This window comes from Cornus florida, unplaced genomic scaffold (genome assembly GCF_030987335.1).
Source record: "Cornus florida cultivar Cherokee Brave unplaced genomic scaffold, ASM3098733v1 CherokeeBrave_3.0.0_Hap2_Chr04, whole genome shotgun sequence".
NCBI classification, from domain to species: domain Eukaryota; kingdom Viridiplantae; phylum Streptophyta; class Magnoliopsida; order Cornales; family Cornaceae; genus Cornus; species Cornus florida.
This window is the reverse complement of record NW_026775574.1, coordinates 93,446,322-93,472,219: the sequence shown is the minus strand read 5'-3', so window position 1 is coordinate 93,472,219 and position 25,898 is coordinate 93,446,322. Positions and strand designations below refer to the sequence as shown.

General features: G+C 34.9%; 1 protein-coding gene across 1 annotated transcript; it reads right to left on the bottom strand.

The window, feature by feature from the left end:
* Positions 1 to 23,005: 23,005 nt before the first annotated feature.
* Positions 23,006 to 25,096, bottom strand: LOC132305374 (uncharacterized). Its single transcript, XM_059803022.1, has one exon. The coding sequence runs from the start codon at positions 25,094 to 25,096 to the stop codon at positions 23,006 to 23,008; it is 2,091 nt and encodes a 696-aa protein (XP_059659005.1).
* Between the last annotated feature and the right edge of the window lie 802 nt (positions 25,097 to 25,898).

Genomic DNA, 25,898 nt, shown 5'->3' with positions numbered 1-25,898 from the left:
TACATCAAGGGGAAGTTTCATACCACGTAAATACCACACAACTCCAAGAAGAGATTCCAAAAATAAAATTTTATTTATTGTATGCCAGCTATACAATATATATATAGAGAGAGAGAGAGACAGAGAGGGAGAGAAGAAATGCCAGCCCTATGACGAGATGACATTTCCTGGTTTCCATAATATCAACAATACATGATGGAATCAACAACAATATTTTATATCCAATCAACATTGACTAATTAAATTATTAAGACCATATCAAGCAGAAGTTAAAAAGCATTAGATGCCATTTAATCAGAAAAATAAGAACACACAAATAAAAGGTGTACGTAGTTTGCACGTAAGTGATTATACATATCCAAACCCTTGGAAAATTTAATTAAAGTGGCTTGTAGTCGGTTGATTCGTCTTTATAAGAAAATTATACGAGTCTTGTGCCATGTTAAAGGCCTGTGCTGCAATGGGACTCTTCAATCTTCATTAATGAATGGTTCCTCACATCTTTTTCCAAAGAATATGGAGGCTAAGAAAGCAAAAAGAAAGAGAATCATACAAATGAATGATTGGACACATCACTCATCCAACAACTTTTTTTTCAAAAAAAAAAAAAAAAAAAAAAAAAGAACAACCTCTATCCACTACAAAAAAAAAACAGTTTTTTTACTACGTTAGAAAATGTTTTCTATCACGATTTTCAACCATAATAAAAACGGTCGTGGTAGTAAATAGACAACGTTCTACCATGGTATGAAACCGTGCTAGTAATTTTTTTTTAACTATATTAAAACCTTTCTACCACAGTTAAAAACCGTGGATGAAAGTCTTATATATATATTTAAAAAAATATTGTAGCCCACTTTTTTCTTCTTCTTCTTCTTCTTCTTCTTCCTTTTTTTTTTTTTTTTTTTTTTTTTTTTTTTTTTTTTTTTAACTACTACTCCAATATAGCCTTGCAAGGACCCAACAGAAGCAAACCCTAAATAAATAAATAAAAATAGCAGCATAAACAAAATAATTTACAACTAGCCAATAACATCATATATATATATATATATGTATGGTTTTATATAAAAATTAACCATATACAAATTTCAAAGAAGTACATATATGATCCACGCCTTAAATCTCTTGCTCTGTTTTAGTCTCTCTTCCATATAACGACAACCACAATCTCGCAATCCTAACTATGACCTACAAAGATGTAATAGTTCAAGTAAGAGAATATAAAGTAAGTTGTAAAGTTGCCAAAATTAAACCAAGTTAGGAGCCTAAGCATAGTCCACTTGAATATATATAGTAGTTCTAAAAATTAATGCGATTTACACTACATGCAGCCTATGTAGACAAGTGAATGCAGTGAGAATATTGCCTTCATCCCACTATGTGAAAATAATTTCAAAGAGTGATATTAATTTAGTTTATCAAAAATAATTATTTTCAGGTCTCTCAATTTAAAGATCAGTTGAGCTGCGTTTGTGATTGAAAAACATTCATTAGAAATTGATCTGCGTTGGAATGTCGGTTTAGAAGTGCCACTAGAGCCTTACTTTTTTGGATTCTTAAGCGACTTAGGCAGCCTAAGAGCCAACCTAGAATGGTTTTTCGCGGTTTGATTTAGTTTGGTTCCATAGGCATTATGGTTCGGTCTGGTTTCAAAAATAGTGGAACCGTTATAAATGATTTGATCCAAAAAAATTCTCAATTCGATCCAAACCGGACCATGTGCACCCCTAGCTTTGGAAAATGTACGTCACAGTTTTCAAAGCGGTCATATATTTTGAGACGGATGGAGTATTTAGTATCCGGAGAGATTCGAGAATAGAGAAGACATTTTTAAATAGTTTAAGATTATTTTTGTTATTTTATTTTTAAATATATGGAAGTGGACGTCTGAGTATTATTTTGGAACACGAATAATAGCTCCCATATTAAATTATTAATTCCACCGTGATAAATTCATTTCTAATTTTTTTTTTTTTTGATAATATCAAAGCCAACGCGACTTATTTTTACAGTGAGGGTGGTAGCTAGTGAGCAACAAATAGCATACAGAAGCCCAACATATTTGAAAAGGAAAAGATTTTGTCTCATTTACTAGTCTTCTTGTATCAACAATCCATGATGGAATCTTCTTGTCATGATGGAGTCAGCAACTACATTTCATATTCAGTCATCATTGAATAATTAAATTATTAAATCCAGGATGTTAAATTTTTAGGTACGCAACTATGGACTATTAAATAAGTTTTGATTTTAGAGAGAGTTTTTCAAATCCCAGATTGCATATGATTAATCTTTTAATGTTTTAAACTAGACAATCTAGGATAGGCACATTACCTTGTGAAACAGACATTTAACAACCAAAACCTAATGTTTAAAGTTATTGTACATCAAGTTGTAAGTTTAATAACATGTAAATACCACACTAGTCCACGAAGGTAATCCAAAAATAAAGTTCTAAAAAAGAAAAGACACGGGTCAGCTAGAAAGCCTAGAAGTCACTAACCTTCTTAGAACAGGAAATGCATTATTCATTTATTTAATTTATTTTTATGTTTTTCTGTCTGTCAAACCAGAAATAGAATGAGTTTTACCTTGTTTTATGCAAAATATGAAATCTTTATGATCTTGGAAAGTCAGGTTTCTTTTAAAAATATATCAAGCAGAAGTTAAAGAGCATTAGCTGACATTTTATTGGAATTAAGTTTGCAGGAGTCGAGCTAGGATTTTAGTTTAGGGGCATAGTGTTAAGAAAAAAAAATTTTATTTAAAGAAGTAGAAGGGAAAAAAAAAAATTATGAAAAATAAAGTAAAAAAAAAAAAGAAAAAAAGACAACTTAAGCAGAAAACAAAATTAAAATATAAATTAACAAGGAAAATTTAACTATTTTAAGGAATTTGAAGAGTAAATTAGGGGAAAAAAATTTTAAAAAAAATAAGAGGTAATTTTAAAAACTAATAATTTTAGAGCGGCATTACATAAAAAAAATTCATATATATATATATATATATAAATTCTATATTTATTATGGGCGGGCCTAGGTTAACATACACTGAGAATGAGAATGAAGGTGGGAATGGAATGATCATTTCTTTTGTTGGAATGTTGAATGATTTTAATGGAATGACCATTCTCCAAGAATAGTGGAGAATGATGATTCCAACTTTAAAATTGGTATCAAACATAAGAATGGAAAAAAAATCATTCCATTCTACTTTCTTTTATTTCATTCCACCACATCAAATTAGCCCTGATATACTTGCTCCGCTGCTCTAAGTTTGCAAACTGTGATGACCTTGTGGGCGGGTGTGCCGTGGGCGGGTGCAAGAGACACTGTCAGGCTACCACACTGGCGAGCTACGGGTGCACAGTCCCACATCGCCTGGGTAGAGGAAAGGTGAAGTGCTTATATGTAAGTGTGTCACCTCCAATTGGTATGATGAGGCCTTTTGGGGTGAAACCCAAGAGCAAAACAGTGCGGGCTCAGACCCAAAGCGGACAATATCATACCATGTGGTGGAGCGGATCGTTACAAATGGTATCAGAGCCTGACCCAGCCGGAAGTGTGCCGACGAGGATGTTGGGCCTCCAAGGGGGGTGCATTGTGATGACCTTGTGGGCGGGTGTGCCGTGGGTGGGTGCGAGAGATACTGTCAGGCTACCACATTGGCGAGCTACGGGTGCACAGTCCCACATCGCCTGGGTACAGGAGAGCAAAATCGTACGGGCTCAAGCTCAAAGTGGACAATATCATACCATATGGTGGAGTGGGTTTTTACACAAACCCTTAAAAATTTTAAAGTGTCTTTGCGGTGGGTTGATTATTTTTTATAAAAAATTTATACCTTGTCTTGTGCCACGTTGAACGCCTGCACTGTAATGGGACTCTTCATTAATGAAGGGTTCCTCACATTTTTTTCCAAAGAGCGATATTAATTAACTTTTAGTTTATCAAAAATAATTATTTTCAGGTCTCAATTCAAAGAGCTGCGTTTGTGATTGAAAAATATTCAATAGAAATTGATCTGGGTTTGAATTTGGCTTATGGTGACTTATAAGTTGCTGGAGGCTTATTTAAGAGCTTTAAACGACTTAGGTAGCTTAAGATGTCAATTCATAGGAGACCCCAAAAAAATTTCGTTTCCTTCTTTTATTGTTTTTCTAAAAATTTATTTCTTTTTAGAATAATGATAGTTGCACTGATTTGTTACACCGAATTATTGTACCAATGTTTTTTATTGGTTAAGAGTCCCATTTCTTTATTTATACATAAATAAATCGATTAAAATAAATAAGTGTGATAATTCATTATAACAAATCGCATAAATAAAGAAGTGGGACTCTCTACTTACATGTACTCTACATAAATAACCAATCAAAAATATTTGGTATAATAATTCAATATAACAAATCGGTGCAAGTATCATTACTCTTTCTTTTATTATTAGACCGAACCAATTGAACCAAAAAAATTTAATTCATTTTAAAAGTTTCATTCCACTCTCTATTAGAACTCCTAATTTCCATACTTATGTCACCTTCTCTTTTTTTTTTTCCTCGTTTTTATTTTTTTGTTGAAATTACACCATATGGATTTATTTTTTTCATTTGGTGGAATACAACACATGGGTAAGCCGTTTTATTTAGAGAAGATATTGGGTGAGCGGAGGTTGATTTGTTTATGACATGCTATGTCTGGATCACCTAATATTTATTCATCTTATTTGATATTCTAATCATAATTGCGGAATTAAAACTTTATATCTGTTTTTATTAATCTTTATTTTCTTCTTCTTTTTTAGCATTTTTTTTCCTCCTCTCTCATTATAACATTTTTTTCTCATTAATTACAGACCCAAAGACTCTCCATCTCCCTCGTCTCTCATTAATTGCAATCTTACTCCATCATTTGAACCCACTTTTATTATCACGAATATTGGTATTTTGAAAATCTTCAAGGATTTAAAGAAGTAATTTTTTACAAAATAAAAATTAAAGTATTAAAGAATTTGTTAGAGTATTGGATTGATTTTTTTTAGCATCAGATTCTGTTATTCTTTAATTATAATTATTGTGTAGTCTTATTATTTTTGTTATCAAAAAATTATATATTTTGTTTGAGTTGTGATCATATTTATTTATATTATTAAATATGTCTATTAGAAAATATGAATCCGAATATTAAAAACCTAAAGAGAAGATAATAATAGAAAAAATATTTTGATTTAAAAAAATGAGCTATTTATAAAAAGAAAAACTACACTTAAGTAGCATTAAGAATCTGCTTGAGTTGTAACTCAAAAAACGGTCCTTAATAACTCAAAAAATATAAAATTATTTTTAAAGAAGTAAAAAAAATAGTTATATGAAAATATATATTTTTATAATTAAGTTTTTAAAAAATATTTTTTAACTAAGAAGAATTTTTGTATAATTTTTTGATTTTTAATTCTCTAAACAATTTTTTATTTCAGAATTAGAAATCACCATGACAAACAGAAATTTAATAACCAAAACGTAATGATCACTTGTTAAAGTTATTGTACCACATCACATTCATATATCCACTTTGCTCATTTGGAGACTGGAACATTCACCATCAACTTTGAAAAGTAGATGAGATATCATTGGGCGCCATAGAACCTTGGCATATTGTATTAATAATTGAATGTGAATAAGTGATCTGTTCTGCGCTATATGTATTTATAAGTAAAAATTTTAAAAGCATAGGAAAACTGTTAAAAATAAAACTTTTTCCAAAAATTTTGTAAAAATAAGGTAAGAAACTTAATTGCTAAAAATTACTATATAAATACCAAAAAGGAAAGTATTTTAAATTTGTTTAAACTTTTAACAAAAATATTGAAATATTTAAAATTGAAAAAGCAATTTTTGAATTCTAAACTATTGAATTCGGTCCAAAGACGCCCTACCAAAAAGAAAAACAATGGAAGTTAGGCTATTTTTAATCAAACTAGGATCTTTTCAGGTCAAAACAGTCCAACAGGATATTTCTGCATAAAAGGAATTCTAATTGAGACTTTAAGTTGGTAGAAACGATCAAGCAGTACTCCCCACGATTCCGATCCAGAGTATGCTCCTATCCACCGATTCGGTAAATAACTATCAGGAACGAAGTAATCCTCTATTTGTTAAAATTATTCTCAAAAAATTGTATTAACAAGCTCATTAAACCTTTTAACGGTTCAAAAAGGCTACAAGAGTCATCTGCCTCAAGTTCATTTCTTAATTTTCTCGATAATACCAAATTAAGCCAATTGGATCACGGGACTTATTTTTATAGTGACGGTGGTAGCTAGTGAGCAACAAATAGCATATAAATAGTATACAGTAAGACTGGTATCTAGAATTCATGATGGAATATTCATGACCTATGGAATCAACAACCACACTTCATATTCAGTCAATATTGACTAATTAAATTATTAATGTTCATTCCTTAATTTTCTTAATAATATCAAGGCCTGCTGGATCTCATGACTTAATTTATAGTAACAGTGGTAGCTAGTGAGCAATAAATGGTAAGTATACAATACGACCAACATAAAAAATAAATAAATGATTTGGTTAATTAAAAGTTCTTTTAAATTTTTTATTTTTATTTTTTTTATTTTTAAATTCAAACAAATACGTACACTCGTAACATGCTCTAGTGACCCTCTTAATCATCTTTTTAGTAAATACATTTTCATGTTGTGGTGCTTCACAAGTTCCCTTTACTTTATTTTTATTTTTATTTTTTGAAAAGTTAAAACAATTATTCACACACTTCATCTCTATCAAAATTCGAACTTCCGACCTTTCTTTTAGGAAAGGAAGGGGGTGATAAGGTTGGGCTAATAGGTCCTTTGGTGACAAGTTCCCTGTATGTTCATTCATGTCCTGGTGCTTGATGTTCATTCATGTCCTGGTGCTTGACATAATCACTTCGTTGGAAACTTCATCAACCTACGAGCTAACACTATTGGTAGCATATCTCAATTGTAGATGGACGGTATGATTTAAACCCAGGTATACTCAAGAAAGTCACCATCCTTTTTTAGGTTGAGACTTTTTGTGATAGGATTTTGTATTGGTTAAGAATTCAACGTTCAGCTTTTTTAATCTCCCAATTAACAAAGAAAAAGATAAAAGCAGAGAAGTATTTTAACAAAGTGGAGTGTCGTGAAACTTAAGATATAGCAACGGTTTTGATTAACTGTTGGCATCAAAACTTGGCAGTCATTTCAGCAATGACGTGGACTAATGACAAGGTGACAAATATTTTCAATATGGCACCTTGAGGATTGGCCATATGAAAATTATTAGAGGAAAAGGAGGCAACCAGCGGAATTATATTTGATAATGGAAAGTTGCTGAATTTTAGCAACAAATAGTTGACTACTTCATAACATATTTGTTGATTTAGAAGGAAATATTGGAATTTGGCATTGGGTCAATAACTAAAGCCCTACAAATAAGGAAGGAAAGTTGAGTTATGATAAGGAAGCTCCAATTTTGATTTAGTTTAAGGCAAATAAGGAATATAGGTTTTGACTAATTCAAAGGGAAGGCCATAATGGAGATGAATTCATATATTATAGCTGGAGAGGGGAAGTTCATTTGAAGAAAAAGACCTAGTCATATCATACCCAATTTGAATTACAAAGGAGAGAAAATCAAGGAAGGAAATATTTTAGCAAGGAATAAAGATAAATTAGTTAGATAGGACATCTATAAATAGAAGTATTGTAATTCCATTCCAATTTGTCCAACACCACCCACAAAACATGCATTTCTTATTCAATTGACTCTACGTCATTTTTATCAATTTCTTTATGGCAATTTTCATTCAAATAATTTAAGTTCCAGTAGCTTACTCTTCCTTTGCAATGCTTTAATTATACTATTTACATTATCAGTCATTTCTTTTAAGCAAACGGATTAAATGGCCAGTCTTTGATAAGATTTGCGTCATATTAATTCGGCCAGTTTATTTCATTCCTTTACTTTCCATGCAATTTCTATTCTGCATGTTTTAATTATGCACCTTTCAATTAAAAATATTTTCAATTCAATGGCAATCGATTAAATTCTTGTCATTCCATTTACTGGCAATTGATTAAATTCTTGCCCAGGCATTTTGTTTTATTGCATTTCTTTCCACGCAATTTCTATTCTACCAGTTTTAATTATGCTATTTTAATTCAAAATATTTTCAATTCAATGGAAATTGATTAAATTCTTGTCATTTCCTTTAGTGACAATTGATTAAATTCTTGCCACTGCATTTTCATTCAGCCGTCTTTCTTTAAAATCAATTTAAATTCAGCCTTTTCATTCAAATTTTCTTCAGTTACTGCATTTTTTTTTCATTTCTTTTAACACTTAGATAAAAAGTCCTTGCATTAAGGCATAAAAAAACCTTACTGGGAGTTCTTATTAGTCTCTCTCTCACACATTCGCCTGAGAGTTAGCCATCGAAAAAAGGGACAGGCTAGTGTTCATTTCAATATTTTGAGTGTTTTATAAAAATACTTTGTCTCGCCCGCAAGATTCCATTGACCGGTGTAAAAATCGTGCGAATATGTTTTGGCATGCTCAGTGGGACCCCACTTGGTGTTAAAAGAATATGCAATGCCACGGCCGAAGAACTCTAAGGCCGCAACCACAAATAATGATCCGGAAGAAGAACATCAGCCAGCTCAGGTTGGTAGCTCTATCTTGTGCCCTATGGATGAACTAGTTATACCATCAAAAGTATTAATGGTTCAAACACAGGTGTGCTCTCTATTAGAGGGGATAGGAAGAATGAGTGCAAGTTAAAATAACCTACACGAAACAATATCTCAGCTCTCAGCCACTATTATGAATAGGCCGGCTCAGGCTGGAAGCTCAAGCAATTAGGAATCAGCCACTCAGCCGATTTCGTCACAGGTTATTCAGCCGGTAGTTAATGCTCAACCATCACAGCTATGGCCGCCGATGGTTTTGCTTCAACCAAAGATGATGGCTAATTAGCCACAAGGCTAACCGAATTATTATCAGCCGCTAATGGTACATCAATTAGGATTCGGGGGGCAGTTGATGGCTAACAAGCTAGAAGATTGGCTGATTTATAATCAGCCGCCAGCGGTAAATCAACCACCAGTGGTAAATTAATCACAGCAAGGTTGGCCGATTTATAATCAGCCACCTACGGTAAATCAGCCGGAAGTGGTACATTAGTTAAAACCTTTCAACCTGAAAGGCAACCAGATAACGTAGAGAGCTTCAAGTCCATTTTATATTCAGGAACCACCATAGCCAGGACTTGGGGGGTAGCCGATGGCTAATCAGCTAGAAGGCTGGCTGAATTATTTTCAGTCACCAGAGGAAAATCAGCCGCCAGTGGTAAAACAATCGCAACAAGAATGGCCAGAATATCAGCATGTTGCTTCCATACCACAACCTTTGATACTCGGGGGGCAGTCGATGGCTAATCAGCCATAAGGTTGGCCGAATTATTATCAATCGCCAATAGTATATCAGTCTGGACTTAGGGGGCAGCCGATGGCTAATCAGCCAGAAGGCTGACTGAATTATAATCAGCCACTAGCGAAAAATCAGCCCACCAAGTCCAGACTGATATAACACCGTCGATGGACTCTTGCAGGCGTGCCAGAGTATTTGTATGAAACACTCAAAATTATGAAATGAACACCAGCCTATCCCTTTTTCCGATGACTGACTTTCAGGCGAATGTATGGAAGAGAGACTAGTAAGAACTCCCAGCAAGGTTCTTTATGCATTGATGCAAGGACTTTTTATCTAAGGTGTTTAAAAGAAATAAAATTGCAATTACTAAAGTAAAATAATTTAAATGAAAGGGCTGAATTTAGATTGACGGTAAAGAAAGAAAGCTGAATTGAAATAGCATGAAAAATAAACAGCTAAATTGAAATGATAATAAAGGAAATGGCTGAATGGAAATTATATGGAAAATAATGAAGTGAAATAAGCTGGCCGAATTAACATGATGCAAATCTGATCAAAGATTGGCCATTAAATCCGTTTACATGAAATAAATTACTGATAATGTAAATAGCATAATTAAAGCATTGCAAAAGAAGAGTAAGTTACTGGAACTTAAATTCTTTGAATGAAATTTGTCATTTGGACAAAAGAAGTAAAGATAAATGACGTATAGTTAATTGAAAGAATTTTGATTCTTGTTTTGTGGTTAGTGCTGGACAAATTGGAATGGAATTATAATATTTCTATTTATAGACGTCCTATCTAACTAATTTATCTTTATTCCTTGCTAAAATATCTCCTTCTTTGATTTTCTCTCCTTTATAATTCAAATTGGGTTTGATGTTGACTACGTCTCTTTCTTCAAATGAACTTCCCCTCTCCAGCTATAATATACAAATTCATCTCCATCATGGCCTTCCCTTTGAATTAGTCAAAACCCATATTCCTTATTTGCCTCAAACTAAATCAAAATTGAAGCTTCCTTATCATAACTCAACTTTCTTTCCTTGTTTGTAGGGCTTTAGTTATTGACCCAATGCCAAATTCCAAATTTTCATTCTAAATCAGCAAATATGCTATGAAGTAGTCAACTATTTGTTGCTAAAACTCAGCAGCCTTCCATTTAGCTTGGCAGCCAAACAATATATCAAATATAATTCCGCGGGTTGCCTCGTTTTCCTCCAATAATTTCCATATGGCCAATCCTCAAGGTGCCATGTTGAAAATATTTGTCACCTTGTCATTAGTCCACGTCATTGCTGAGATGGCTGCCAAGTTTTGGTGCCAACACTGACAAACCTATTCCGTCTAAACTTTAAGCTACTAACATAATGACCACGACAGTGCAAATTTTAAACTCCATATTGTGACAAGTTTGGACTCACTAACTTTGCCTATGTAAAACTCTATCGCATATCTCATAGATCTATAAGTTATGGACACATCCAAAATTTCTCATCCTATTGGGACTATTTTAGCAAGATGTTGAAATTATATCTTTTGGTCTCAAGCTATGTCTAGTTTCCTTAAAGATAAGAAACTATGTCGCATTATCATTAGTGATATCCTTGAGCCCGTGTAAGTCGAAACCGAAACAAATGAAAAATATAGTGATCATCTTGAAGAATGGGACAACAAAAATCATCAAATTATTACTTAGTTTCACAAGACATGCATGTATCTCGTCCATTAGTATCGAATTTGGCCGGTTTAATTCTACAAAATCCATCTGAGATTTTTTGAAGCACCGTTACACCATTACTGATCTCGCCTATTAATATCAACTTCTAACCAATATTCAAAGCAAAGCTCAACATCCTGGTCAATCTATCAGTACTTCTGTCTCTAAAATGCATGATATTTGGGATCAACTATCTCTTTCTGAACCTACTTAGTCGTACGGTTCTGATGCTACAAATTTTACTACTTTTTGAGATCAGCAATGTGTCATTATGTTTCTCATGGCTCCCCTCATTTGAACCCGTTCGAACCTCTTTCCTTTATCTGCGTCCTTTGCATACCTTAGAAAATGCCATAACCGAGCTTCTTTCGAAAGAAACTCATCTAAGTACATCTCAACCTTCGACTTCAGATGCAGTTCTTGCTACTCATTATCCCAAAAAGAACTTAACGTCATCTTTTTCCTTTCCAAGGCAGTGTAACTACTATCACAAAACAGATCATGTTACAGTAACCTGTCCCACCAGAATCTGCAAGTTTTGTCATAAGAAAGACCCAAGTGACTGTCCCAGAAAAAGGTAATCTCGCACAAATTCTTCTAAAGGTTCTTCATCTAGACACATTCATCTTCCTCTATCACTGTTGCTACTGCTGAGGGGTATTGTCCTCCTGCCTTTACAGTTATAATGACGTCCACCAACGATATCGAAGCCCCTTTTAAGCAGATTATCTCCAATGATAGTACTCCTCCTTTCACTGCCATGTCAGCCACTGTAGGAAAATTCTTGGTTTTTTATTCTGGCTGCTGTAATCACATAACATCTGATTCTATAATGTTTTCTTCACAACATCCTACCAAAAATACATGGTGAATCAAGCAAGCTAATATTCCATGGAAAATCAAGGAAGTTAATATTAGTAAACATAATTCCATGCAAGAAAACATCAGCTCTGATGATTTGATCAAACACAAGATGTAACGTGGTTTGATACTCCTGCCTGTGTTCACGCCTCAAGATGTCCTCTTAGGAATTTTCAAATCCACTATTTGTTCCTAGAATTGCTTTATATGCTGGTTTTGGTATTTCAATGGGGAGACTTTGAACTTTAGTAAACATTGGGAATCAAGCAAGCTAATATTCTATTGGGAATCAAGCAAATTCAAGTTAATATTGGTAAATATGATTCCATGCAAGAAAGCATCAAACACAAGATGGTACGTGGTATGATACTTTTGCCTACGTTCATGCCTCAAGATGCCAACTTAATGATTTCCAAATCTACTAGTTGTTCACAGGATGGTTTTATATGCTAGTTTTGGTATTTAAATGGGGGAGACTCTGAACTTTAGTAAACATAGGGAATCAAGCAAGCTAATATTAGTAAACATGATTCCATACAAGAAAGCATCAACTCTGACTAATCAAACATAAGATGTAATGTGGTTCGACGCTCCTGCCTATGTGTATGCCTCAAGATGCCCTCTTGAAGATTTCCAAATCCACTATTTGTTCACAAGATTGCTTGATATGCTGGATTTGGTACTTGGGGAATTAAGCAAACTAATATTAGTAAATATGATTCTATGCAAGAGTATCAGCTCTGATGATTTAATCAAATACAAGATGTAACATGGTTTGACAATCCTGCCTACGTCCACACTTCAATATGCCATTTGAGGATTTTCAAATCCACTAATTTTCCTTCTCAGTTTAGAGAGTAAACCCTCCTTCACAACCCACTCTCTACCAAGTGAAAATTCATTAACTTTACAACAACCAAAGGTTACACCAACCCTTTTCTCACAACTTAAATGAATGAAGAATGAAGAATGAAGAATGAAGTTTTAAGTACAATAATAACTCTCTCAAGAGTGAATATCCCAATAGAAGCTTACAAACTTAGAGGGCTTTTTTTTAATTAAAAAGAAAAATCAAGATGAAAGTTCAAATCTAAGTTTTTCAATGATTGACCACAATGAATGATGTTCAAGTTCAATGGTAGTTAATCTCAATAAATGATGTTCAAATAAAAATGTACAATAGTTGTTCATGCTCAAAAATGTTCATAAAATCAAGTATTTATAACCCCTCTATGAAATATGGCCGTTTGGGACACTATGCGCAAAAGGAACAATTGAACATGCCATTAAAATTTTGAAAATTTGAAATCGTGGAAGTTAATTGACTTAAAATGACTTTTTTCAGTAAGATTGTTAAGATGGGTTTGGCCAAGTTAGTCCACCTACTTTAAGAATTAGTCAATTGTCTTTGCTAAAACATGAAAGATGATTTCTTTTAAGTTTGAAATAATTTTAACCAATCCCAAAGTCAATTAAGGCCTTATAGAATAATTCAATTAAGTCCATGGCCTAATTCTATGGTTCTTGGGACCATTAAAATGATGGAGTTCAATTTAATTTAGGTTCGTAGAGTCCACTAAGTCAAGATTTGAGTTAGTTTTGAAGGTTATGTCAAGCTTGAACCTTCTCAAAGTCAACTATGGCCTTGTAAAATGAATCGATCAAGGAGTCTAGACCTTTAAATGATATGTTGCAATTTAATTGATGCTCCTAAAGTCTACCAAGTTAAGAGTTGAGCTTTCAAATAAATTACTTGGGGAATAACTTTACAAAAAATCTAATACTCATAAGACTATTACGCTCTTTAGGGTCCGTTTGGTTAAACGGAAATTTATGATGGAAAGTGAAAGTAAAAGAAAGTGAAGTAAAAGAAAGGAAAATCAAGTTTCCTACATGCATTTGGTTAGCAAGAAAATTTTTCAAGAAAGTTGTGGGAAAATATTATTTTATTAGTTTGGATAACATGAAAGAGAAAAGAAAATGATTTACTTACCAAAACTACCCTCATGATTTCAAATATTGAAAAATAAATTAATTTTGTATTGGATGAATCATCTTTATACCTAATTATTTATATTAATTTTTAGCAATTAAATAGTAAAATAATGGATTAATAATAACAATTATTATTATTTATATTCATATTTAAATTAGACAAACTAAGGAGGACTACATTTTAGTTGTCAAATTCTTTTTATTTTCTGTTTTCAATAATAATTATTTATATTTATACGTAGAAAATAATTCATTTATCATAACATACTCATGTTTTATCATAAAATAGTGGATTAATAATAATAATAATAATAATTATTATTATTATTATTTTTATTATTATTCATATTTGAATTAGAAAAACTAGGAGGACTGCATTTTATTTACTAGATTTTTTTATTTTGTGTTTTCAATAATAATTATGTATATTTATATGTAGAATATAGTTCATTTATGATAACATACTCATATTTTATTGAATAATTAAATATATATTTTTTTAAGCCACCTCGAAGAAATATTAAATGCAACTCTAGGATAAAAATTGTCATGCAAAAGTAACATATTTTATAATTCATGCATAATAATTTTATGGTTCATGCATAATTTATCAGTCCCCTTTCATATTTTTTATGAATATGAACCACTTCTATGCAAATTTTTCTTTGCAAAAATCACACAGTATAAAACTCAATTCAGTTCAAAGCTGTATAAATAGTAAAAAATAAATATTATATGGATTTCCATCCATGTGAAATTGTTATATCATATAAATAATATGATGACTCAAATTAATCTCTTCCCATATTTCTATTGAGATATTGATAAAAATTAAAAGTTATATTATTTAATATTCTACCATTACACTCTTAATTTATTTTAAAAAATTTTAGGTAACGACGTATTAAATATAATAAAATTATGTGTCCCAATATATAATAGTTGTTGGAATATTTTCTAAGTCTGAATTTAATAACCAATGAAAAAGAAATGGAGAAACAACTATGCATAATAGGAATTTTGGAAATAAAATGATAGTTTGGTGCGAAAAAGTAAACTTTCTTGTGTTTTATGCGGGGAAATGTTTTAGGAAAATTTATCGATGCGGGAATCCCACTTTCCCAAAAATTTTCCCTAATTTTCTTTTCCATTTCTTTTCTTTTCTACCTACTTCACACTAACCAAACGAACCCTTAATCTTGTTTTTCAATCTTTAAACTTTTAGTTCTATCATCATATGGCCTGATTGCATTTCAAATTGATTATTGAATTTGAATCTGCACATAAGTCCAAAACATTTAATTATTGAGATAATTTTTAAACCTGAGTAACACACAAGTAAATTCACCAGCTCCACAATAGTTTGTAATCTTGGGAATTGGGGTTCACTATAAAAATGGCAATATTGGAAGAAAACCAGTGTTTGTAGTCTTCTCCTCCATGCTTTTTTTCACTACCTTGGGCCTAAAAACCATACGGGGTAAAAATGTAATTTAATTAAGGAGTATTCCTGACAATTTTGCTCTGCTTTTGTTCTTTGCAACTAATCGATGTAGGAAAAGAAAATAAATAAATCAGAAACAGTTGAGAACGGCTGAGAAACCTTCTTCTGAGTCCCAAAATTTCTCTCATTTTCCGCTGCAGATCTCGTCCAAAACCACGGTAATCTAATCTTTCTGTCTCTAACTTACTTTGATTAGCTTCTCAGAGATCGTTGATGATTCTTTTCCTCTGTAATGATGTTGGCGCTACTTCCCGGATCTATCAGCACTCTCCTGATCATATAATTCGCTACCAGGAGGCTGATGACCAAGGGGTCCTCATGCGGGCGCTGGATTCTAGAAAGATCATTGTTACCGAATCCAATGTTGATGCTGCCTGGTGCAACCGTGTTTACCGAAGACAATCTTCGTAACTTATGAGCCTCTCTCAGCCTGGATCTGTACAACTCTTCAGACTCTTCATCATCCTCTGACCTTCCGTGTATAGCATGGATAACCTTTACCTGACCGCCCTCTACCCGTCGAGGGTTAACCTCCCGAGGTTTTACGTGCTTCTTCGTGGCGAGATACTCCACCAACTCTCCTCTCGCTATCATGCTTTCTACCTGTCGCTATAGGGACCTGCAGTCATTGGTGGTATGCCAATAGTCTCTATAGTAGGCACAATGTTTGCTTTTGTCCCTCTACTCCAAGGGTTGTTTCATGGGCTGAGGAGTTGCGAACCTCGTCTTATTCTCTTGGAATAGGCGCGCCAAGGTAGTACGGAGAGGGGTAAGCCTGTCCTCTGTCCTTCGCCTCTTCTCAGACGCTTGGGTGACTTGCGTGGCGGTATGAGGAACCTTCTGCATCCTTGTGCTCGCAGCTTTCTCTCGAGACTTGTTCTCCACTGTGACGAGGGTAGCGTGCTGTGCACGGTGGGCTACGTTTTCCTCCAACCGAATGTAGATTTGTGCCCTAGCGTTCAAAGTCTGCATATCCGGGGGGGAATATTTGACCAAGGATGTGTGAAACTTGGTTCCCTGGATCATTGCCAACTTAAATGTTTCGATTGCCGTGGCAGGGTGGCAATCTGCTATCTCCAAGGCCTCCATGTTAAACCTGGATAAAAACTCTTGCAGAGTTTCTCCCTTCCTTTGCCTTATGGTGAAAAGGCTGGCGATACTTTTCTTCTGCTTCTTATTTCCGCAATACTGGGCTAAGATCATAGTGCACAAGGTCTCATAATCAGGGATAGACTTGTGTGGCCTATTCCTGAACCATTCTAACGCTGCTCCGGTTAAACTGGTAGGAAAAACCTTACACATCCACGGATCGTTATGATCATCCAGTGCCATCTTTTGCGCATAATGATTGAGACGCCGAGAGGGGTCTCCTGCCCCATCGAACTGGGTAAAGGATGGCATAGTGAACTTCTTTGGTCTCTCCACAAGGTACACCTCGTCAGTAAAGGGGGTCTTGACCAAGGAGTTTTTGTGCTCTCTAGCCATCTCGGCTGGTGTCTGAACTCTTAAGAGCTTCTTTTCGTCGAAGGCATCTTGTACGCGTGCGCCATCTGGAACAATTAAATATTGATTGTTTACAATGATAAATTTCAACTGTCAATTAGATTATCCTCGCTTTAGAATTTGATTGAATTTCACCTAATTTTGTCAAGAAAACTGAATCAGATCTAGACCTCAGTTATATATACATGTGTGTGTGTGTGTGTGTGTGTGTTTGACCTGTTTACATTTTCCTCTCTCCGGCTTGAATTTTTGATATGTGGTAAAATCTTATTGTATATATGCTGAATTGATGTAGACTTGCCTCTATCACCTAGGTGCCTTTGAAATGTATCTTTGTTTGGTAGCATGGAATTAGAATTGGAGTCAAATTAGATTAAAATTTGAATTAGTTTTTCTCCAATTGCAATTCCAAGGTATCAATTCCATGCTTCCAAATTCAATATGAAAAGTGCTAACCTAATGAGTATGATAAATGAGAAAGTTTGTATTTTTGTGTCGAAATAGGATGTCTACAGAACAACTCTAAAACATGATATAGATATATGTTCTATCTAACCTGAACTCCTCACCAACCGGGTCATATTCTATCCTTAAAAACAAGGAAAATGATTCTTGCACCAAATAGTTACAGTGCATTGCTAGTTTTCCTCTTTTAATTGGTTAATTATGCAATAAATAATGAAGTGGAGCCCTCTACTTAGTTGTATTTGGTATAAATAGCTAATTAAAAATTATTCGGTTAGGTAATTCACTGCAAATGTTCGGTGTGAGTATCACTACTCTAGAAACAAACCTTAGCTGCACCAGTCCCCATCATACACACTCTATTCGGCATGTCAGAGAACCACTTGCCGGCAACCGCAAAATCGAACACACTCCATCAACATTGCAACAATGTGCAAGTGAGTTGTCTCGATTTTTCTCCAATCTTATTCCTAATATGAACTTTTAGTCACTCTCCAACTCTCATATAGCATCAATGACAGTATTGTGAGTGCCTTTGGATGGTACGAAATTGTGGATGAGAGTTCAAACTTTACTTGGGACATGTTGTAACTTGTAGGTGAAATTTTTGCATGAGAAATTGATTTGGATTGGGCTGCATTTTTAAAATTTATAGGTTGCTTACATGTATATGATATTAGAAGTTAAATTTAGATTGTAAGAAGAGAATGCTATGTTGTCCATATAATTTTAATGAAAAGTATTATTATTCGATTAAATTGCTAAAAAGGGACTACAGTAGCAAAGACATCTTCTATGGATTATTAATCATCGATATTTCATAGGGTGTGGCTTCCACTTGTTCCTCACCGAGGTTGAAATTGAGAGGCTGGAATGATCCCAAATCTTGATATTGACCGCACAAGCCCAGATGGACCATCAATAACCAAACCAAAGTAATGAGCTCTCCACCTTTATTCAGTTGTTGGACATGAGTATATTCTCCGCAGCGACTTGTAGCATAACACAGTAATTTTACCCAAACACTGCTTATTGTTTCCCATTTATCTTTCTCGGCCAACTTTCTTAGCGCTTTGGCCAACCGGCATGCATCAAACAGCACAGATTTCACGTAAATATCTTCCTCAAAATTAAATGTGGTATCAATAGACAGGATAGTGTTGCAGGGTCTTATCTGTTCATTCTCTTCTGATTTCTCTCTGCAGAAAAAATCATTAATAGCGAAGATACTCGGTTGAGCTCGAATCTGTTCCTGTTGCACTTGTGATTTCCTTCTCTGAAAGATATGCTTGGTCTCGGAACAGGTATGTATGATTCTTATATACCCATCACCAGCCACTGCAGCCATCATTTGTTGCTGCATAACTAGAAAATATAGCATGTCGTCGTCACCTATACCAGCAGCAACATTGCTTTTAGTGTCAATGTAGCAGAGTTCAGTTGCAATGTGCCACAATAAAAGGCTTCTATCATATTCGACTTCTTCAACAAAAGGAAGTAAATTGTGGTGACCTTTCTCACAAAGAACCCCTTCCCCTCTGCCTGAATACATCTCCTTGGCACTTGCTACAATTAGCAGCTCTTTGAAGATGAATTCTCTTAACTCTCAATGATACCTGTAACGACCCAAATCCTCATGGATCCGGATCATTAAACGGGTCCTTACCCGACTCAAAATCATCCGAGGGTAAAACGGTCTTTTCATTTTGTAACGACCCAAATTCTCATGGATCCGGATCATTAAACTGGTCCTTACCCGACCCAAAATCATCCGAGGGTAAAACGGTCTTTTCACATTAAATTTAAATAACAAGGTCCAAAAGGGCAAAATGGTAATTTGTTACAATTCAATAAATTGAGACTCAAGGGTACAACGGTTTTTAACTTGTATCACATAGTAAATAAAATAAGGTTCGAGCAATAAAGTCCTTTCGGGGGTTAAAATATAATTATGGCATTTTAGTGGGTAAAAAAAAATAATTACGTGTAATTTCACTTGGTGCCAAAGTGTAATTTAAGAACTTAAATAGTAATTACATATGTGACGTAAACCGGTATGTGACGTAAACCGGTCGACCGTATATGCATCATATGTCGACTGGTTTGGGTTATGAACAATGGTGATACCCACTGCCGAGATACCGGTCGACGTGTGGGAAGCTACACGTCGTAATTCGGTCGACGTATAGGATTTTTACGTCGACTGGTTTGGGTTATTCACGTTTAAAAGCCCACTGTCAGGATACCGGTTGACGTATAGGAAGCTACACGTCGACTGGTTCATGCAACTCAGTTGACGTATGGGGTTTTACGTCGACGAGTTTGGGTTATCCTCACCTCCAAACACCTGTGCCACTACACTCACATACATTTCAACATTAAATTGCAATAATAACCACCACTTGATAATGTAATTTACAACACGTTATATGATATACGGAATTAACATGATACGAATTTAATTACATTACCCAAATAGCCATATACATGATAAATCCAAATAATTCACATTTTGCAAAATAATACATTTTGTGTTATGCACTCTACAAGAATAGTTCAAGTCCCACAAAATACATTCAAAAATGCCTTTAAAAAATGCCTTTAAGTTCCCTTAGCTCTGTGGTGGATTATCATCCGCCAATTCCTTGCCATGACCTGAAAAATATAATATATAGTGGGGTGAGCAAATTGCTCAATAGGTGGCGCCTAAGACGCACCTCATGAGACCCCGTGAATCTAAAACAAAGAATAGGCCAATAGGAGTTGGGGTCATACAACATATGTGAGAATACAACATGGTTATCATTCTCGACACAAATAATAAGATGCAATGGAGATGCAATGCATGCCGATGTTGCTCCCCCTTTTCACAATCAGAATCATCGCTTTCAAACTATTAATGTAACCCCCTTTGGTGACTCCGCAGCGCCGAGAGAAGGATTGGCTACTGTCCCTGACTTTTGGTGACTCCGCAGCGTCATTATGGGGCCCAAATAGCTCAACCACACTAGGGCAATCTCTCTAGTTCCCTCTAGATTACATTAACCTACTAGCCCGTTGGTGACTCCGCAGCGATCGGGTTTTATCAAAACACTTTCATCAATACATTCTTTCCCAAAACTCCCCATTTTCATTTCAAAAACAGTTTCTTCCCTTCATGCAACCCAATGGTGTATATGCATGTTTCATGATCTTTATACTATGAAAATGAAGAATTTGACACCACACAAGTAAACATGTTCTCATACTTTTAATATTTAAATAATAATGAATTATCACAAAATACAATAGGGCATGCATTCATACACCATTTACAGCATGGGAACAATACAATAAGCATAAAACTCATTATATAAGCATGCTTCTCATATAGCACAATCAAGACATGTCTTCACATATTCATATATATACAACCAAGACAATTTAGGCTACAATTAACACAAATAAGCATGCTATAACACAATTCATGTAGATTAACTCACAAAGGTGCATGAATAATGTGAATTAGGAAGCCCCTACCTCTTAAAATGCGAAAACTCTCAAAATGGGTCATGATTTTCGGACTCCCTAGGCTTCACAAAGACTGAAATTGTTGGTACCCATGCGTAGAGCTCACCGTGCTCTCCGTTTTGCTGCAAACGGCACTCCAAAATATCAAGTGTTGAAGAAGTTATCAACCCTCAAAGATTGGAGCCAAAACAAAAGGAAAATGAAATGGAAATGGAAGGGAGGAAGAGAGCTACGGGAGAATGAGAGTTGAGAGACCAAAAATGTGGTCTCAAGACAAGGAATAGGTTAGTGGTGGGTCCCGCCACTATCTCATTTTCTTTTTCTTTAATTTTTACACTACATACACGCACAAGTGCACCACATGCAAATACTACTTAATCCACATAATTTAAAATCTACACAATGCAAATGGACCCAACCACAATTCTGTACACATAACGTGAAAAGACGAAAATGCCTTTGGGGCGACAAAATTCCGGAAAAAAAAAAAAAAAAATGGTGAAAATCGGAAACGTCACAATACCCTTTTCACATACTTGAGCCTATCGAAAACGTTGGTAAGATGAAAATTATCAATAAGTTTTTGGATCCATCTTGAACGTTTATTTATGCAATAATTTATCAAGTTTGTGCCCATGGTTCTCAAGGCTCTAATACCAGTTGTTAGAGTTGCTACACATTCAACCGGATGCTTTGATACCAATTGTTGTGGCGGAAACGCAAAATAAACAACGTTGTTCAAGAAATAAATAGTAATCACGAAGAATAAAAAAATAATCACACACAAGAACACAAGATATACATGGTTCATCCATGGAGCGCACGAATTTCACTATGAAAAAGATGAAAAATTACAATGGAGAATTTTCTCTCAATCTCTCTCAGTTGCTTTCTTTTGTGTTTGGCACAAATTAATCAATCATACAACACATATGATAATTCTCTCCTCAAGTTATCTCACAAGTCATATCTTGAAATCTGATTAGGGTTGATATTTATAGTCTCAAATAATGGAACATAACTTGTCCTACAATAACTTGCCTTTTGTACTGTTTAAAATCACGTAGCTTCCCAAGAGAGTTGAACCGGTTCGGCAACACTTGAACTGGTTCAACTTTGTTGCCCCAAAAGTATTGCAACTCACTGCCTCACTTGAACTAGTTCAACTAAGGCAGTAGTCAAAGTCCAATTCATCACTCCAGTTAAACTGATTCAATGTTCTTAAACTAGTTCAAACATGCCACTAGCTCAGATTCCACAAGCCACTGCATAAAGTGAGATTCTTTAATGGATGCCATTTTTAAATTGAATCCTTTCGTAGTAGAAACTTCGACACTTCTCGAACTCTCTTCTCCTTAACCCTTCAATCTTCAGTTTTCAATGAACGACATGATGTTGAGTCTTGACCCACAATTATGTGTTTTGGTCGTGTTAACTCTTTTACCACATTTGTCGGTAGGAAGCATGGTTTATTATTATTATTCTCATTTTTATTTTTTTCCCTTTTTATTTTGACTAAAGTATTGTTTAATTTGACAGGTGAAACTTTACGCATGTTTTCCTGGTAAAAGAACAACTTTACTAATGTTATATTGGCTTTTATTACACTTCACACGGTTTTAGTTCTTTTCTATTAGGAATATGTTGTAGGTATGGGTATGAAGGCAAATGGTGTTGGACACGACCCACTTGTTAATAAATCTGGAAAACCTATGAAAATTATTCTGCTCAGAGATTAATTTTTAGTTTATCTAAAATAATTCTTTTATTGTATGAGAAATTGATCTAGATTGAACTGCAATTTTAAAATTGATGGGTTGTTTGCAAGTATATCATATATTAGAAGTTGGGTTTGAATTGTAAGAAAATATTGCTATGTTGTGCTTATAATTTTAATAAAAATATATTATTATTCGATTAATTTCTCAAAAGGGACTGCAGTAAAGGACATCTTCAATGAATTCCTACATCATACAGATTCAGATTCAGATTCATCTCCGGGGTTGAAAGTGAGAGACTTTAAGTATCCCTCCGATTCAGATTGACCACAGAAGCCAAGATGCACCATCAATAACCAAACCAAAGTAATGAGATCTCCACCTTTATTCAGTTGTTGGGCATGAGTATATCCTCCGCAACGACTTGCAGCATAACTCAGTAATTCTACCCAAATTCTGCTCATTGTTTCCCATTTATCTTCCTCGCCCAACTTTTGCAGCTCTGTGGCCAACCGGCATGCATCAGACAGCACGGATTTGCTTCGTCCTCCGTCAAATATCGGTCTGGTAAGGATAGTTTTGCAGGCTCTTATCTGTTGGTCCTTTTCTGATTTCCCTATGTCTTCATTATTATCTCGAAAGATTCGCTTTGTTATGGCACAGCTATCTATGAATATTAAATACGCATCACCAGCCACTGTAGACATCGTTGGTAGCTGCATAATTACAAGATAAAACATGTAATCCGACAGGAGCTTCGAAAATTCACGATACTTGCGAGCAGCAGCATTGCTTTCACTGCCGTCACTGTAGCAGAGTTCAGTTGCAACGTGCCACATTACAAGGCTTCTATCATATTCGACTTGTTCAACAGAAGGAAGTAAATTGTGGTGACCTTTATCACGAAGAACCCCTTCCCCTCTGCCTGAATACATCTCCTTGGCACTTGCTACATTATTCGCTGTGCTAGCTTTATTTACCAGCTCCTTGAAGATGAAGTCTCTCAACTCTCTGGTGAATGATACCCTTTTCACATACCTTCTATCTGAAAAGTCGGTTAGATGGAAAATATCAATGACTTTTTGCATCCATTTTGAGCGATTATGTATGTAAATGTAATAACCTATCAAGTTGTATTGCGAGAGAGACTCCGACCACCCGCGCTCCAAGAATTGCCTAACCCCGCGCAACATACAGCAGGGACGACGAGGCTTGGCAAACCTCCTTCCCCTCTTGACAGCGAGCAAGAAGTTGAGGATTTTAACACCAATGGATTTATCATCGGAAACATCACTCATGAGGAGGGCAATAATTGTCCAATCAGAGAAAATGAGCATGAATAGAGAAATTAGATCGAGGACAATGGCACCAAGGAGCAAGACATAGGTAATCCCAACATCAAACCGGTGGTATCCCTGCTTGCTCTCGAAATAGAAGAGTACAAGGGCTACAACAACTGAAATGAAGCAAAGAAACCTGCAAATATAACCAAATTTACAATGCACCACACTGACCTTGGTGTAGAGAAATTCATAGAGGAGATTCAGTTCAAGCTCTATCATTCTAAAAGCATCTTCTGCGCTTCGTTCTAGGAAGAACACTCGGCTTTGGTATGGCTGGCTGAAGCTTAAAATGGAATTAACAATCAACGCCTTTATAACATTAAAAAAGTAATTAGCATGTTGCATCAATGCCAACTCGGTCAAAACACCATCTGGCACTGCAGTGGCTGTTCCAAGCATGTATTTAATCGGGTCTGGAACAACTACGTCTTCCATGGACACGGACCTGTCGTGCGCTTCAAGCCCTTGGTCAGGACCACGTCGCGTGGAGTCACGTAAATTACCCAAGCTTCCAATATACAAAGAACGTGTCCGCTCGGAGTACTTGATGATTCCGGCCACAAGCATGAAAATTGTTGGGATCCGTAGCTTGTTACCGCTTAACGTCTGTAAGAAGACATAAAGAGCAGCTAAACATTGGACTATCATTCCAATCAAGTGCCTGAGCCACAGCTCATTATCCTCGAGAGCAAAAGCAGTTATGGTATCCGGGCCACCAAGGTGTACCAGAAGAAAGGTAGCCCAAAATGCCTTAAGGTCTCCATCCTTGACTGCACCAGAAGAAGTGTCGCCTTGGCTGTTGGAGATGAGCCCAACGGCAAAGTTTGCAGCCCAGTCTGCAAGCAAGTATGCCGACCAGAGAGGTATGCTTATCCAATTGGTTGCCGTTCGCTTTCTCAAGGGGGCAACAAAAGTTAAGAAGGTTTGCAATGAAAGGCTTAAGATAATGAAGGCTCGGAGATCCCATGCATCCCAAAGCTGCTTCCAACGGGGTTCCATATTTTCCGTTGTTCTTGAGATGATACAAATGATTACAAGCACAATTTTATAGAATTAGCATATAGCCTTCAAAGAAGATACATCCGTTCACACTGACAATGCATTTTACATACCACTCAGTTAAGTAATGCTTCCTAAACTATTTATCAAGCGTAATTTAAGGACAAAGCCAACAGTCTCCAACACCGGAGGTTATCGAAAATATTAGATTATCAAAGTGTCCTTGACTATTATCGTTTGATTATTTTAATAATTGTTGTTGATGGTGTATCAATTGCAATCACAACAGCCAATAACATTGTGACACAACACCACCTTATAACAATAACCAACTAACATTACTTGTCAAACACCACCTTGTACTAAACTAAATACCAGCTGTACTGAAGCTAGTCAAACACCACCTATACAATTTATTTTATTTTATTTTTTTTTTCACACTACAACGGCTATAAGGGTAAAATTATCATTTCAAAATTACAGCGAGGTCATGTGCCAAATTTTTAAGCAAAACCTAATGGAACAGTGTCACTTATTGTATTTTGCAAAAATTAAAATATTTTAAGAAATTTTTTGTAAAAATTGAAATTGAGGGAAGTTTCTTGGGAAAAATAAAGTTCAGGATTTTTTTTTTTTTTTTTTTTTTGCACTACTATTTTAAATTACTTTTTTATTCATATACCATTCAGTAAGGTAACGACTTGCATAGGGGTGAGGGCTCCATTTTTTTTTTCTTTCAATAATATACTCTTTAAAAAGTGTTGGCATCTTCTAGGAAATAGCTAAAAGCCTTGACATACTT

Excerpts from the sequence above, each read along its gene's own strand:
- LOC132305374 (XM_059803022.1), bottom strand. The coding sequence starts at position 25,096 with ATGGAACCCCGTTGGAAGCAGCTTTGGGATGCATGGGATCTCCGAGCC.